This window comes from Mesocricetus auratus, unplaced genomic scaffold, assembly GCF_017639785.1.
Source record: "Mesocricetus auratus isolate SY011 unplaced genomic scaffold, BCM_Maur_2.0 Super-Scaffold_100038, whole genome shotgun sequence".
In the NCBI taxonomy this organism is placed as follows: Eukaryota; Metazoa; Chordata; class Mammalia; order Rodentia; family Cricetidae; genus Mesocricetus; species Mesocricetus auratus.
The window spans coordinates 5,521,171-5,534,989 of NW_024429216.1; the positions used below are offsets into that span (position 1 = coordinate 5,521,171).

Below are 13,819 nucleotides of genomic sequence, written 5' to 3' on the forward strand. Positions count from 1 at the left end.
ACTGAGGAGAACCCAGGTCTCAGTGCATCAGAACAAGCGCTGATGTCCTTGTCCAAGCCCCTGACACTGGTTGTCCTGTGTGCTCAGGACTTTCAGATATTAGCTATCTTCCTGAAGCCAGACCCTCTAACATCACCACAGACCTTCCTCTGTCTTCATCAGGCCTGGGCAAATTATGGGGATGGTGCTGGCTGGCCAAGCCCCAGCAAGAACAACAGCTGGTCCATTTCCTTCTAGAAAAGATACTCTTCAAACTGTAGCCTTTCAAGACACAATGGACTCAGATCCAATAATAAAATCTAGTCCCAGCCAAAGCTCTAGTATCTCTCCCCCTTGTAGATCCATATGCAGCTCAAATTCCACCTGCAGCCACAGTCCCAGACCTACATGGAGATGATGCTTACAGCATACCTGCATTCCCAGAACCTTTCTGGGTTCGAGGCCTCTATAGATGCAAAATCTCTCTAGATAAAAATAATGCATTATTTCCCAAGCATGCTGTTTTCCTGACTTTGTCCAGCACTACACATCTCAAGCTTATTACTAGGAACAATTTTGTCCAAATAATAGATGGCATTGCAAAAAGGTGGGCCCAGGACCTTTCTATAAGAACTGGTTGTGTGTTGGTGCCTGCGTAGTCCTGAAGATCCTGCCCAAGATGTCCTCATTTTGGTTCATGTTTCTGAATGCAGCAGCTTCTAACCTACTGCATATGGTTATTGGCTGCTTTCATAGACTCAGTTCCAGTCTTTGTTAATGGTTAGCCAAGAAAGCCCTACTTTCATTTGGTGGCCATGGGAGTAAGTGCTTGGGTTTCTAGGAGAAGCAGTAGAATGGATGGACACAGGTGATTTTCCTGCTAATCACATCTCCCAGAGCTCCACCAGGTCCACTTGTGTGGGCCTCCTCAGGTGCCCATTATTGTGCCACATGGAACTGTGTTTTTATTGCTTGTTTATTTGCTAAATCTTGTGCTGACTGGTTTTTATTGTGTATTGCATATTTTATTCTGGCGAATTTTCACAGACATTGGCAATTAAACTCAATTCTTTCTTGTATGCATGTGTTATATACAAATTGTGCTCCATTTCCATGTTATTTCATCATCCACATCTTGACCACCTGTGCCTTAATTACATTCTCAGTCTGCAATCTTCCCTGAAACTTGGGTGACAATTCTGCTGTAGATGCATCACTTGTGATTGGATACTCTGAATAATTTTTCTCTGCATTTCAAATTGTTGTGGTTTTCGGTAGTGGTCTCCATTTGTTTCAAAACGTCTGAGAGGTAAAAGCTACATGTTGCAGTGATATAAGGATTGAGAATGAAGTTAGGCATTCTACTGCTTTAGGAAAGTGTCAGCAATAGGTTCTTCTAGGGTCCATGAACTTAGCAACCTCAGGTCAAAGTTTAGGTTTACAATAACCAGGCTTCAATTCCCTCCTATTGCCCAGAACTTAAGTCCAATTAGATGTTTCTTTGGTTCTCCCACGATTTAAGAGTCTAATGTATCTTTAGGAATGTCTTGCCATGATTTTGTTATGTGACAATATTCTTTAGGAGATGTGAAAAAGTGTCTCCTTACCCCAGGGAGGGAGACATGACAAAAGGACAGGTATCACCACAGTCAAGCTTGATTTGCCAATGACTTCTATGGTGAAAACTCACAATAGGGTGAAGGTTTCTTACAAAAGCAGAAATCACTCAAAACTAAAAGACACTTATGTTGCCTAAGTCCACTTCAGCTAGCACTACAGCTCCTGAGAGCTGAAACCCTGGAATGCACTGCGTACCCTGCGGGAAGTTCTTGACAGGTTGAAGAGTGTCCTGAAGCATCACTCTTTGGGCAGCCAACCACCTCCCAAATAAAGACATGGAGACTTATTATTAATTATGAATGTTTGGCTTTGGCTTAGGCTTCTGCCCACAGCTCTTTTCCTCTCACCTGTTTCCATTCGTCTATCTTTTGCCTCAGGATTGTTACCTCTTTTATTCTGTATGTCCTAGTTTCCTGTCTCCTCTCTGCCTGTCTGTCTGTCTGCACCCTGACATCTCTTTTTCTTCCTTCTCCATAGCCTAAATTCCTCCTCCTACTTACTCTCCCTGCCCAGAATTTCCCTCTATACATCCTTTCCTGCTATTGGACAGTGCCTTTAGCAGGCAAGGTAAAATAGCAACACATTTTTTACATAATTAAGCAAATGCAACACATCTTTCCATAGTTTTCTTCTATGTGCCTCAGGGAGGATTGAGCCTACAGAACCTGGTTAGTTTCAGTGACTTAGGGAACCACTGAGATGTCTGTTTACTGAGCTCACAGAACTTGCCGACAGGCTTGCAACTTTCACCTTTTTCAAATATCCTACTGTTCAATTCCCTTCTCCCCTCATTTTTTGTGGGTTTTTTTGCTTGTTTGTTTGTTTTGCTTTGTTTTTTGAGACAGGTTATGTCTGTATAGGTCTGACTGGCATGGAAGTAGATATGTGAACCAGGAGAGCCTCAAACTGAACAGAAATCTGTCTTGATTGTTGGGATTAAAGTCATGCACCAACACGGTTGTCACTTTCTTTTAACTCCTTGTTTAAATCCTGTTATCTCATCTCTCTTAACATTCTTTGTCATGATTTCCCACATATTAGGAGGTTTTTTTCTAGCTCAGTGGTTCTCAACCTCACTAATGATGTGAACCTTTAATACTGTTGCTCATATTGTGATGACCCCCCAACACTAATTATTTCGGTTGCTACTTTATACCTTGTAGATTTGATACTGTTATGATTCATAATCTCATTTTCTCATGGTCTTGGTTAATGCCTGTAAAATTGTTTTTGACCACCCCAAAAGACCACAACCCACAGATTGAGAACCCTGATAGAGGTAACATAACATAACAGCTGAGCCTTGTTTTGCTCGGTATCTTTACAGCTGGGTAGCACTGTGGATTGCTTTTCTCCCTGGACAACATGCAGAGAATTTTCAATCCTTTGAAAACCAGATTTTAGGGAGGAGGCTTCCAGGTCAGTCCTGGTTCCATCTTCTAAGTCCTGTGTCATATATGTGGTATAGTATAAGAGTAACCCCAGAGGTTGGGCAGCAGAGACCTGAGAATTCAGAAATTTAAGGTTCATGCTCCTCATATAGTTAAGTTTGAGGTGGAACCCCATGAGACTGTCTCAAATATCCCACCAAGTAGTTAATTTTTGTTTTGTTTTGTTTATCAAGACAGGGTTTCTCTGTGTAGCCATGGCTGTCCTGGAGTTCACTATGTAGACCAGGCTGGCCTCAATCTCAGGGCGATCTGTGTTCCTCTGTCTCCCAAATGCTGGTATTAAAGACACCACTGCCCAGCTAAGTAGCTACTCTTTTAAAAACTACACAATTTAAAGTATTTATTCTTGCATTTGTAGAAATGACTCTGCATTTTTCAGCAAACAATAAAAAAGAAACTAATAAAAAATAAACACTTCAGGGCTGGAGAGATGGCTCAGAGGTTAAGAGCACTGACTGCTCTTCTAGAGGTCCTGAGTTCAATTCCCAGCAACCACATGGTGGTTCACAACCATATATAATGAGATCTGGTGCCCTCTTCTGGCCTGCAGACAGATGTGGAGGTGGGATTTTGTATTCATAATAAACATTTTATTTTAATGACATGTTTTATTATTGCATTAGATTATATGGTTTTTCCTTTTAAAATATTTTTTTCTTTTTTATGTAAATTAGAAACAACCTTGCTTCACATGTCAATCCCAGCTCCGGCTCCCTCCCCTCCCCCTCAGCCCCTCACCAGGCTCCCCAGCCCCCTACCCAATCCCCACTCCATTCCCCAGGGAGGGTGAGGCACTGCATGGGGAATCTCCACAGTCTGTCATTTCATTCATGGCAGGTCCTAGGCCCTCCCCAAAGAGTCCAGGCTGAGTCAGCATCCCTCATTGTGGGATGGGCACCCAAAGTTCACTTGTATGCTAGGGATAAATACTGATCTACTACCCAAAGCCCCATAGATTGCCTAGGCCTTCTCACAGACACCCATATTCAGGGGGTCTGGATCAGTCCCATGCTGGCCTCCCAGACATCAGTCTGGGGTCTAAGATCTCCCTGTTGTTCAGGTTATCTGTTTCTGTGGGTTAAACTAGCCCAGTCTTGACCCCTTTGCTCATCAGTCCTCCCTCTCTGTCACTGGATGCCAGTTCAGTTCAGTGTTTAGTTGTGGGTGTCTGGCTCTAGTTCCATCAGTCACTGGATTAAGGTTCTGTTTTCCAGACTCTCTGGCAGTGGGATTGTAGGCTGGCACTGCCCTGATCCATGTCTAAAATCCATATATGAGTGAGTTCTTTTTTTTCATTTGCTTTCTTTTGAAAGGTCTCATGTGCCACAAACTCACTCTGAAACTGAGGGTGACCTTGAACTCCTAATCCTCCTGCTTTCAACTGCCTTTATTTACCCAGTAGTACACCATAGAAAACTATATTTGGTTTTACAGAATCTTTCTATATAGTGTCATATGTCCACTAATGTCCTTCATATACCCTATGACATTATTTTATGGTTAAACTATGTTCATAATAATTTAGTGTATACCATTAACATATAGACAGCCTAGTTGGAATTAGTGAGTTACTGAAAAAAAGATCTGGGTGTGGTCTCAGCTTTAATTTCAGGATTTGGGAGGCAGAGGCACAAAGATCTCTGAGTTCAAGGACAGCCTGTGTACATAGATATCTCCAAGACAGAAAGGGCTATATAGTCACAGGTTGTTTCAATACAAGAATACAAAGTAATATTTTCATTATGGTAGTTTCTTTTCTTCTTTTATTTGCTTAAATTTATTTTATGTGCATTGGTGTGAAGGTGTCAGATACCCTGGAACTGAAGTTACAGCCAGACATGAGTTGCCATGTAGATTCTAGGAATTGAACCCGTGTTCTCTGGAAGAGCATTCAGTGCTGTTTACCCCTGAGCCATGTCTACAGCCACTCCATATGGTATTTTCATATTTAGTCAGGACAGATTCTTCCCCTGTGCCTCCTCTTCCTCTTGGTTCCTTCATCCCATCTAATCTCTTCCTGCCTTCCTTGTACCCATCTTTCTGCAGCCCTTTCTTATTTTAGATTTATTTATCTTTTTATTCGTTTACCCAGTGTTCTTCCTGCATTTATGCTTGGAACCAGACGAAGGCACTAGACCTCATTATAGGTGGTTTTTGAGTTGTCATGGTGTGGCTGGGAATTGAACTCAGGACCTCTAGAAGAGCAGCCAGTGCTCTTAGCCTCTGAGGCATCTCTCGGCTGACCCGTCCAGCAGGCCAGGTTATTTAGTAGGTCTCGAGTGGGTGTCACCTGTAGGAGTCAAACAGGGGGGAGAGAGAAGTGGAAGCCAAGCGCGTAAAGAAAGAGTCAGTCTGAGTTGCGTCAAGGCTTCGTTTATTAGCTAGCAAGGTTTCATTTTTATAAAGCAGTTTAGGCAGGGCAGGGGATTAGGACAGGGGCAGTGGAAAGTACCGGGCCCAGGTACAGGAGGAAATATTTCTTATAGAACACCTTATGTTTAGCCTGTTCCAGGAACCAATGTATGCATGACCAGTTTGTTCATAATAACTTTTCAATTCAAATTGTTTCAATTCAAACTGCCACTTAGTTCTGCTACAACTTAAAGGTCTCTGGGGCTCCAACACTCGGCCCCTCTGTAGTCATTTCTAATGCTGCACTTTCATTATGCACACTTCCAAGTGGTGTTTTTCTTTGTTCATTTCAGAAGGCTGAAACATAATACCCACTGAACACTGGGTATTATGTGTCCAATCCATATGTGTTACCACTGTGCTACAGCTCAACTCCTGGATATTTTTTCTCTTACTTTCTAGATTATAATAATATCATCCCCCAATTTCCTTTCCTCTCTCAAAATCCCTCCCTTATACCACCGCTTGATCTTGATCTTTTTCACATTCATAGGCTTTTGGTTGTCATTGCATGGGTGTGTGTGTGTGTGTGTGTGTGTGTGTGTGTGTGTGTGTGTGTGTGTGTGGTGTGTGTGTGGTGTGGAACATCTGCTTGCACAGTGACATCCTGAGACTGTTAATAAAGTTAAGCCTTGTGAGCCTGTAACACAAGCTATGTTATGTCATCTTTTCAGGAATATCCACATTGTTTCTATAGTGGCTGGATCAATTTACTCTCCCCCAAACAAGAAGTGTTCCTCTTAGCCCACATCTTTACCAGCATGAGATTTCCTTGTTTTATTGATCTTAGCTACTCTTACTGGGTAACATAAAACCTCGAAGTAGTTTTAATTTGTATTGACATTATTGCTAAATATGGTGTAGGTATATTTTGGGGGGGGGGGGATAGGCATTCTTTGTGTTCTCATAGACCCGGTTGAACAGCCTGGTAATCCAGGCTGTCCTAGAACTGAGAGATACACCTGCCTCTGTGTCCCAAGTGTAAGCATTAAGGCTACATGTTGCCACACCCTCTTAGGGATGCTTGTCCTTGTGGCTCATTTAGATTTTTCCTGATGTGTTTTATAGATATTTCTTCACTGTCAGTTCATGCTCTGTGACAAAACTTTTTCTGTAGAGATGCAACAAATATCTTCTCACCCCAGATACAGAACCAATGACTGAAAAAAAAAAAATAACTGAAACACCTGGAGTTCAATTTTGTGAACCATGAATTTTGTTAAGATTCCTTCCAGGTTTATTTTTACCTGTTTTTAAAAGATTTATTTTATGTGCATTGGTATTCTGCTTGTGTGTATGTCTGGGTGATGGTGCCTGACCAGAGGAACTACAGTTATTAACAGTTGTGGGATTAATTTTGGGTGCTGGGATTGAACTCAGGTCCTCTGCAAGAGCAGTTGGTGCTCTTCACAGACCAAATATTGTTTCCCCTCCCCAGAGACAGAGTTTCTCTGTGTATCCCAGAATATCCTGGAACTCACTCTCATACAAGACTGGCTTAAAACCCAGAGATCAGCCTACCTCTGCCTCCAGAGTGTTTACAATAGAGACATGGATCACTATCACCTGGCCCTTACAGGTTGATAAACTGGAAAAATTTACCACAGTATAGAGTAGTCAATAGTTTACTTAAATACATTCTATATTATTTTATGTGTGTATATATGTTGCATTAATTCATACTTACCTATTTATCTATTTTTATGAAAGAGAAAACCTTGAGGATGCATAGCCACAACTTGGGAAGAGGTGGGGAGTGGAAAGAATATGAAATTGTATGTGTGTGTGTGTGTGTATTCATAAATGCACACTTAAGTATTTAGGGACATTTTTTCTGTGTAGTTCCAGCTGTCCTAGAAAGTGTTGTGTACATATGTGTAACCAGAAAGTCAAACAGATCCCACTGGCCCTGCCTTTTGTGGTTTACGATGAAAATTAGACCCTATGCCAAGGTTATTAAAATATATTATATACAATATTTTTCTCAAAAGCCAGTAATAACTCTCCTGTGTATCACAAAAATTGGCTGAACAGGTAAAGGCAAACAATTTGTAACTTGTTCACTTTCACTCAATTGTGACTCTGTAAACCTCGCATGAGCTTCACCTGTGCCTGCTTGGTTAAATTTGCATTCAATTTAGAATGTAAATTAAATTACCTGTAGCTATCCAGAAAGCATCCTGGAACTTGGCCCAGTAAACAGGGGCCGTCCCTGAGACAGACTTCCTGAACAAGTAAAGGGTCAGATGGATGTTACCTATTTATACAGCTTTGAGTGGCCGGACATTGGGAAGCAAACTGATGTTTCTTTGGTACTGATTAAATTCCATTTAGTTCCTGACTCAAAGAGAACAACCTTGTCTACTGAAAACCCATTTAGCCACCATCAGGCCTATGCCTTTAGCACTAGGCAGGAGATTGGGGGCAACTGTGTGTACTTGGTAAATCATATAATTGTGGGACCAAAGTGAGGCTCTAGGTGACTCAGGTAGAATGACTGGGTGTTGTCTCCATTGTTGAACGTGTGACAAACAAGAAGGGAAGATGTAAGGCTGATCACTCTCTCCAATATCAAAATGGGGTTTCCAATCTCATCACAACGTTAGAGAGAATGTGTAATCTCTGAGTTTGAATTCAGCCTAATCTGTAGAGAGAGAAATGAGCCAACAGGTGCTATATAGAAAGCACATGTGTCAGTTAAACAAAGAAAAATAAATGAAGAAAGTAGGAAAGCAATAAGCTAGCCAGCAAGCAAGGAAAAATGAGAGACCTAACAAGAGAAAGTAGGAAAGCAAGGAAGGGAGAAAGAAAGAGGGAATGACAGCAATAGGGAGGAAAGCAGAAGATCCCTGGGAAGCAAGCTAAGAAGAGTCAAACCTCCTGATCAGGACAGCAGCAAGGGGAGGCCAGTTTACTCCTGGACTGCAGTCCAAAGAGGGCACCAGTCCCTTGTTGTGGCCAAGGTCCTGTTAGTTTTTAAGTCCTTAGGAGTCTGGCATTTAGTTTTCTGCCCAATATAAAAAGAAGTCCTCAAGTGGATCCTCAGGGCTGGGGCCACAATGTGGGAGGGTCTGCTGGATATGAGAGGATAATGGGTGAAGAGACTGGTAGGGATGGATAGATAAGACATTTTAAGGTCAAGTTTTTGAAGTAGAGCTTCCCTCATTTGGGAGAATCTAGTCATTATGGGAGAGACTGCTGACATCCAGAGTGAACTGGCCAAAAGGCTCCTGTGTTAACGGTGAACTTTAGGTAGAGACACCTGTGATTTCCTGCCCCATGGTCCCTTTACTCCTTGGTTAAAGACAGAGTGTACCAAGAAAAGAACAGAAGGACTGGGATGTCTATAATCTGGGTGAGATTCCTCTTCATTACCAGCCTCCCTGGGCTGACAGTCTTATTAACACAAGAGCTGTTTGTATGTTTATTCCACTGTTTAGAAAACTTAGAGCCTGAGGAAACAGTATGACAGGCAGAGAGAAAATGTACCATCCCTGGTGCACAGCAAGTTTGGAACAAATTTGCAAATGCTGGGAAGACTTGAGTGAAACCTGAGGATTATGGAACTCTTCTATTTTCTTTCTCCTAGGTTGCCCAGTAGAGTACAGCACTTCAGTAGGATCACACCCTAGTATGCTTCCCCATCCACTGGGTCTCCAGAAAGATCCAGTCAGTTCAAGAAACTTAGGGCACCAATTGCATCCAGATTTACAAGTGTCTTCAAATGCACACTTGGAAACAGGTGTCCAGGTGCCTGATGATCCTGAAAAGAAATCAAGTCTGCATATGTCTCAAAGTCCCCTAAAGCACTCAGGAGCTCCAATGCAACCAAGCCCCTCCAATCATCCATCCCATGTAAGCAAACAGAGTCTTCAAAAATCACAAAGTCTTCAAGAAGAGCTACTACAAACAACTTTTAAATGGCTGTTAGATTCTAAAAGTAGCCTCTGTCCACAATTGACCTCAGTACCACCACCAGAACCAAGACTCCCTGTACATCAAGGTAGCCCAACATTGGGAACCAGGTCAACACACCCTAATCACCAGATGCTCTCAAGCTCCTCAGTGAATTCTGCTTGCAAGTGTTCCTTAGGCTCTATGTTTCCTTCCTATCAATATGGTGACAAGCAAGTTTGCAATGCAGTTCCAAGGAAGCAACGGAAGGAACGCACTGTGTACACCAAGGAACAAAAGCTACTCCTCCAAGAACATTTTGATCAATGCATGAACCCAAGCTTTGATCAACGCAAGGAACTGGCACTAATGGTTGGTGTGACCGAGCAAGAGATCAAGGTCTGTATTGCTCTTGTCCCTTACTCACTAAGCAAAACTAGCTGTGGTACCTGTACAATTATCAGAGTCCCATTGACCCTTAGTGATTCCTCAGTGCTTGGAGCAGCATGGGACAACTGTGGATAGTGGACCTATGTGTATCCATTGTTGTGCCTGGTTATTCTTTTTCAATCTGGGTACCATTATGGAGCTACATTATCATTTTGGCAGAGTGTCAGGGACCCAGACATAAGGGACCGTTGTAAAACCCCAAACATCCTAGCTAAGGATTCCCTAGTCCTTTTATGTCAGATCATAAAGCATTCTACCTTCCAGTCTTCTTTCTAAGCCCCAAGACATCTGTGTTTATGTGGGTAGTTGCTAGAGACGGTTTCCATACAGCATGTTCAACTAGGCACACCAGTCTTCTTCTAACATCTTCTTTGTCTTTCCAGAACTGGTTTAAGAACCATCGTGCAAGGTACAAACTGAAGAAGTCACAGACTGCTCAAGAAGGACAGCCCGAGAAACTCTAAAGCTGCTTCTCGGTCAAACAATCGCCATGGTAACATATCTGTCCTTGTCTCTGCCAATGTAGAGTCCAAGTCTCCAGGCAAATCCATTTGGGCTCCATTCCCCAACTCAACCACAGCCTGGAAGCATCACATCTGGGCACAGAGCAGTGTGCGATGCCGCTTTCCCTATTTTCTACCAGGTGTGATTTAGGAACATCCACAAGAACATCTCAAATTGCCATGGAATCAAGGAGGAGAAGTCAGCTGTCAGTGCATGAGAACAAGTGTTCATGTCTCCATCAATGTCCCTGTCACTGATGGTCCTGAGTGATCAGGCCTATCAGTAGTTAGCTATCTTCCTGAAACCAACACCTCTAATAATTGCCTCAGCGATTCCCTCATCTTGATCAGGCTCTGGGGGAAATTCAGCATATGGGACTAGTTGGCCAAGACCCCAATACAGGAACCACTGGTCCATTTCTATCAAGAAAACCTACAGACCTAGTTCAATCAGTAACATTTCAAGACACAACAGAGTCAGCTCCAGTGATAAAATCCAGTATGAGCCAAAGCTCTTGTACCTCTTCCCCTAGCAGATTCAGCTGCAGCTTCAAGCTACCACCAAAGGTGAAGGCTGCAGCCACAGCCAACGTCCTGCATGGAGATGATACTCACAGCAACCTGCATTTCCTGACTACTTCTTGGTTTACGGCCTCTAGAGAATCAACATCTCCCTAGATAACGTATTATTTCCCAAGTGTGCTGTTCCCTTACTTTGTCGAGGCCCACTCACCCAGAGACTATTTCTAGGAACTGTTTGGTTTTTGGGAAGACATTGCTACAAAAATTAGAGGTGGCATAGTAAAAAGGTGGGCTCAGGACATTTCTCTATCTTTATATGAGTGTTGGGGGTTGTTACCTTTTTAGAACTGAGAATCCCCAGGTGAAGTCCTGGCTTTTATTCATGCACTTAGCCTCCTTCATGTGGTTATTGGCTGCTTTTATAACTCTGCTCCATTCATTGTTAACCTTTGGCCGTTAATGTTCCAATTTTATTTGGAGACCATGTAAATAAGGTCTTGGATTTCTAGGACCAGCAGTTAAGTGGCTGGGAATAGGTGATTTTCTTGCTGATCATATTGGGCAGAGTTCTACCAAGTCCCCATTTGTGGGCTTCCTCAAGAGGTTAATGTCATGTCATTCCGAATTGGGGTTTCATAGATTATATAATTGCTAAATCTTGTCCTGGCTGGTTTTTATTGTGTATAGTATATTGTATTTTGTTGAATTTTATTAATCACAGAAATGTGCCATTAAATTCAATTCTATGTTTTAAATGTGTGTCATATATTTATTGAGCTGGGCACTCCATGGTCCCTTTTTATCTACATTTTGAACACTGTGGCATTCACTAATGGTCTCAGGCTGCAATGTTCCCTGGACCTTGGGAGCAGGACTTGTGTTATAGATGGGTCAGTTGTAGCTGGATACTATATGATTACTTCATATCTGACTTTTTCTGTAGTGGTCTCTATTTGTTTCAAAATGATTGAGAGGTAAATGCTAAACTTTTTGGGGAGTATAAAGATTTAAATTGCAGTTAGTCATTCTACTGGTTTAGGAAAGTGGCAGCAATTCATTCTCTTAGGGTTCATGAACTCAGCAGCTTCAGGTAATAGTTAGGTTTACAGTACCCAGGCAACAATTCCCTCCTATTTCCCAGACCTTACACCCAATTATGACTGTTTGGTTCACCTAAGATTTAAGAGTCACAGTTGCATCCATTGGGATGTGTGCCATGATTGTGTTATGTGACAACTATTCCTGAGGAGATGTGAACAAATGTTTCCTCACCCTAGGTAGGGGGAGATGACTAAAGTACAGGAATCACCAAAGGCTAGGCTGATTTGACAATGATTTCTCTTGGGGATGTGCATCAAAGTATGGGTGAAAGGTTTTCTTAGAGGAGCACAAATCACTCAAATCCCAAAGATAGTTATGTCGCCTAAGCCTAGCTCATGACAGCTGAAAACCTGGAGCGCACTGCATAGCCCACAGATAGTTCATGACAAGTTGGAGAATGTCCTGTAGCTGCAATTTTCTTTGTGAGACCAATCAGCTCACAGATAAAGACACACAGACTTATTATTAATTATGAATGCTTGGCTTTAGCTTATGCTTGTTCCAACAACTCTCTTCATTTAACCTGTCTCTGTTCATCTGTGTTTTGCTTTTGGGGCTTTTTTAACTTCTGCATTTCCTCCACTTCTGAAACATGTTTATCTTTGTTCTTCAGAGCCTAATCTCCTACTACTACATATTCTCCCTGCCCTAGCTATACCTCCTCCCTTGCTATTGGCTGTTCACCTTTTTATTAGACTAATCAAATAAGTGCCCTAGGCAGACAAATAAAACTGCAACATATCTACAGGCTTGGAACTTTCACCTCTCCTTCAAATACCCAACTCTTCCATTCATCTCTCCCCCTTGTTTTGTGAGACAGAGTCTCACTGTACATCTCTGACATGCCTGGAACTGGATACTTAAACCTGTGAAAGACATCTTTACACAGTTAAACAAATATTCCACAACAGTGTACTTTCCTGGTTCTCAGGTATTTCCTGCTTCTTCCAGGGAGCATGTATGTATACAGGCTCTCACTGTATAGCTCTGGCTGCCCGGGAATAGGCTATGTCAGGCAGGAGAGCCTCAAACTCAACAGAAATGGTCTTCGTGTTGTGATGAAAGTCATGCACTCCCACTCTGGTCACCTCCCTTTCTAATTCCCGGTGGGCATCCTGCTGTCTCACCTCCCGTTTCACATTCTCTGCCATGAGTTTCCCTCAGGATAGAAGGTTTCCATCTGGAACAGTGGTTCTCAGCCTTCCTAACGCTGCAATACTGTTACCATTTCTCATGTTTTGGAGAACCCCAACCATAAAACTCATTTTGTTGCTGCTTCATAAGTGTCAATTTGCTACTGTCTTGAATTATAACATAAATACCTTTGTTTTCTGATGGTCTTAGTTGACTCCCATCAAATTGTCATTTGACCCCCCCACACACAAAAGGCCAGAACCCATGAGTGAGAACCGTGTTACAGGAAGGAGTATTTAAAAGCTGAGTATTGCCGGGCGTTGGTGGCGCACGCCTTTAACCCCAGCACTCGGGAGGCAGAGGCAGGCGGATCTCTGTAAGTTCGAGACCAACCTGGACTACCAAGCGAGTTCCAGGACAGCCTCCAAAGCCACAGAGAAACCCTGTCTCGAAAAACCAATAAAATAAAATAAAAATAAAAGCTGAGTATTGCTATGATCAGTGATTTCACCTCTGAGTAGGACTGTTGACTGCTTTTCTCCCTCGGCAGCTTGCATGGCACCTGTCAATACTTTGCAAACCAGTTCTCAGGGAGAAGGCATTCAGGTCAGACCCAGCTCCATTCCTCTAAATCCCATGTCTAAGTGTGTTCAGGGGACTCCTAGACTCGGAGTTACTTCCTGATTCCACACAGCTACTCTCACTCCTGGAACAAGAACTCTTGGTCTTATCCCCAAATAAACTCCATTGCAA

At 42.5% G+C, this 13,819-nt stretch overlaps 1 protein-coding gene across 1 annotated transcript; it reads left to right on the forward strand.

Moving 5' to 3' along the window:
- The first annotated feature begins 9,048 nt into the window (after positions 1–9,048).
- On the forward strand, positions 9,049–11,586 carry LOC110339318 (homeobox protein ceh-28-like). The gene is made up of 2 exons (XM_040734559.1): positions 9,049–9,755; positions 10,190–11,586. The coding sequence occupies exons 1-2, from the start codon at positions 9,096–9,098 to the stop codon at positions 10,268–10,270; spliced, it is 741 nt and encodes a 246-aa protein (XP_040590493.1). The 5' UTR covers positions 9,049–9,095; the 3' UTR covers positions 10,271–11,586.
- Positions 11,587–13,819: the final 2,233 nt, after the last annotated feature.

Bases quoted from the DNA above. Each gene is read 5' to 3' on its own strand.
- LOC110339318 (XM_040734559.1), top strand. From the start codon at position 9,096: ATGCTTCCCCATCCACTGGGTCTCCAGAAAGATCCAGTCAGTTCAAGA. The intron at 9,756-10,189 runs GTCTGTATTGCT...TTGTCTTTCCAG, and splicing joins TGACCGAGCAAGAGATCAAG to AACTGGTTTAAGAACCATCG.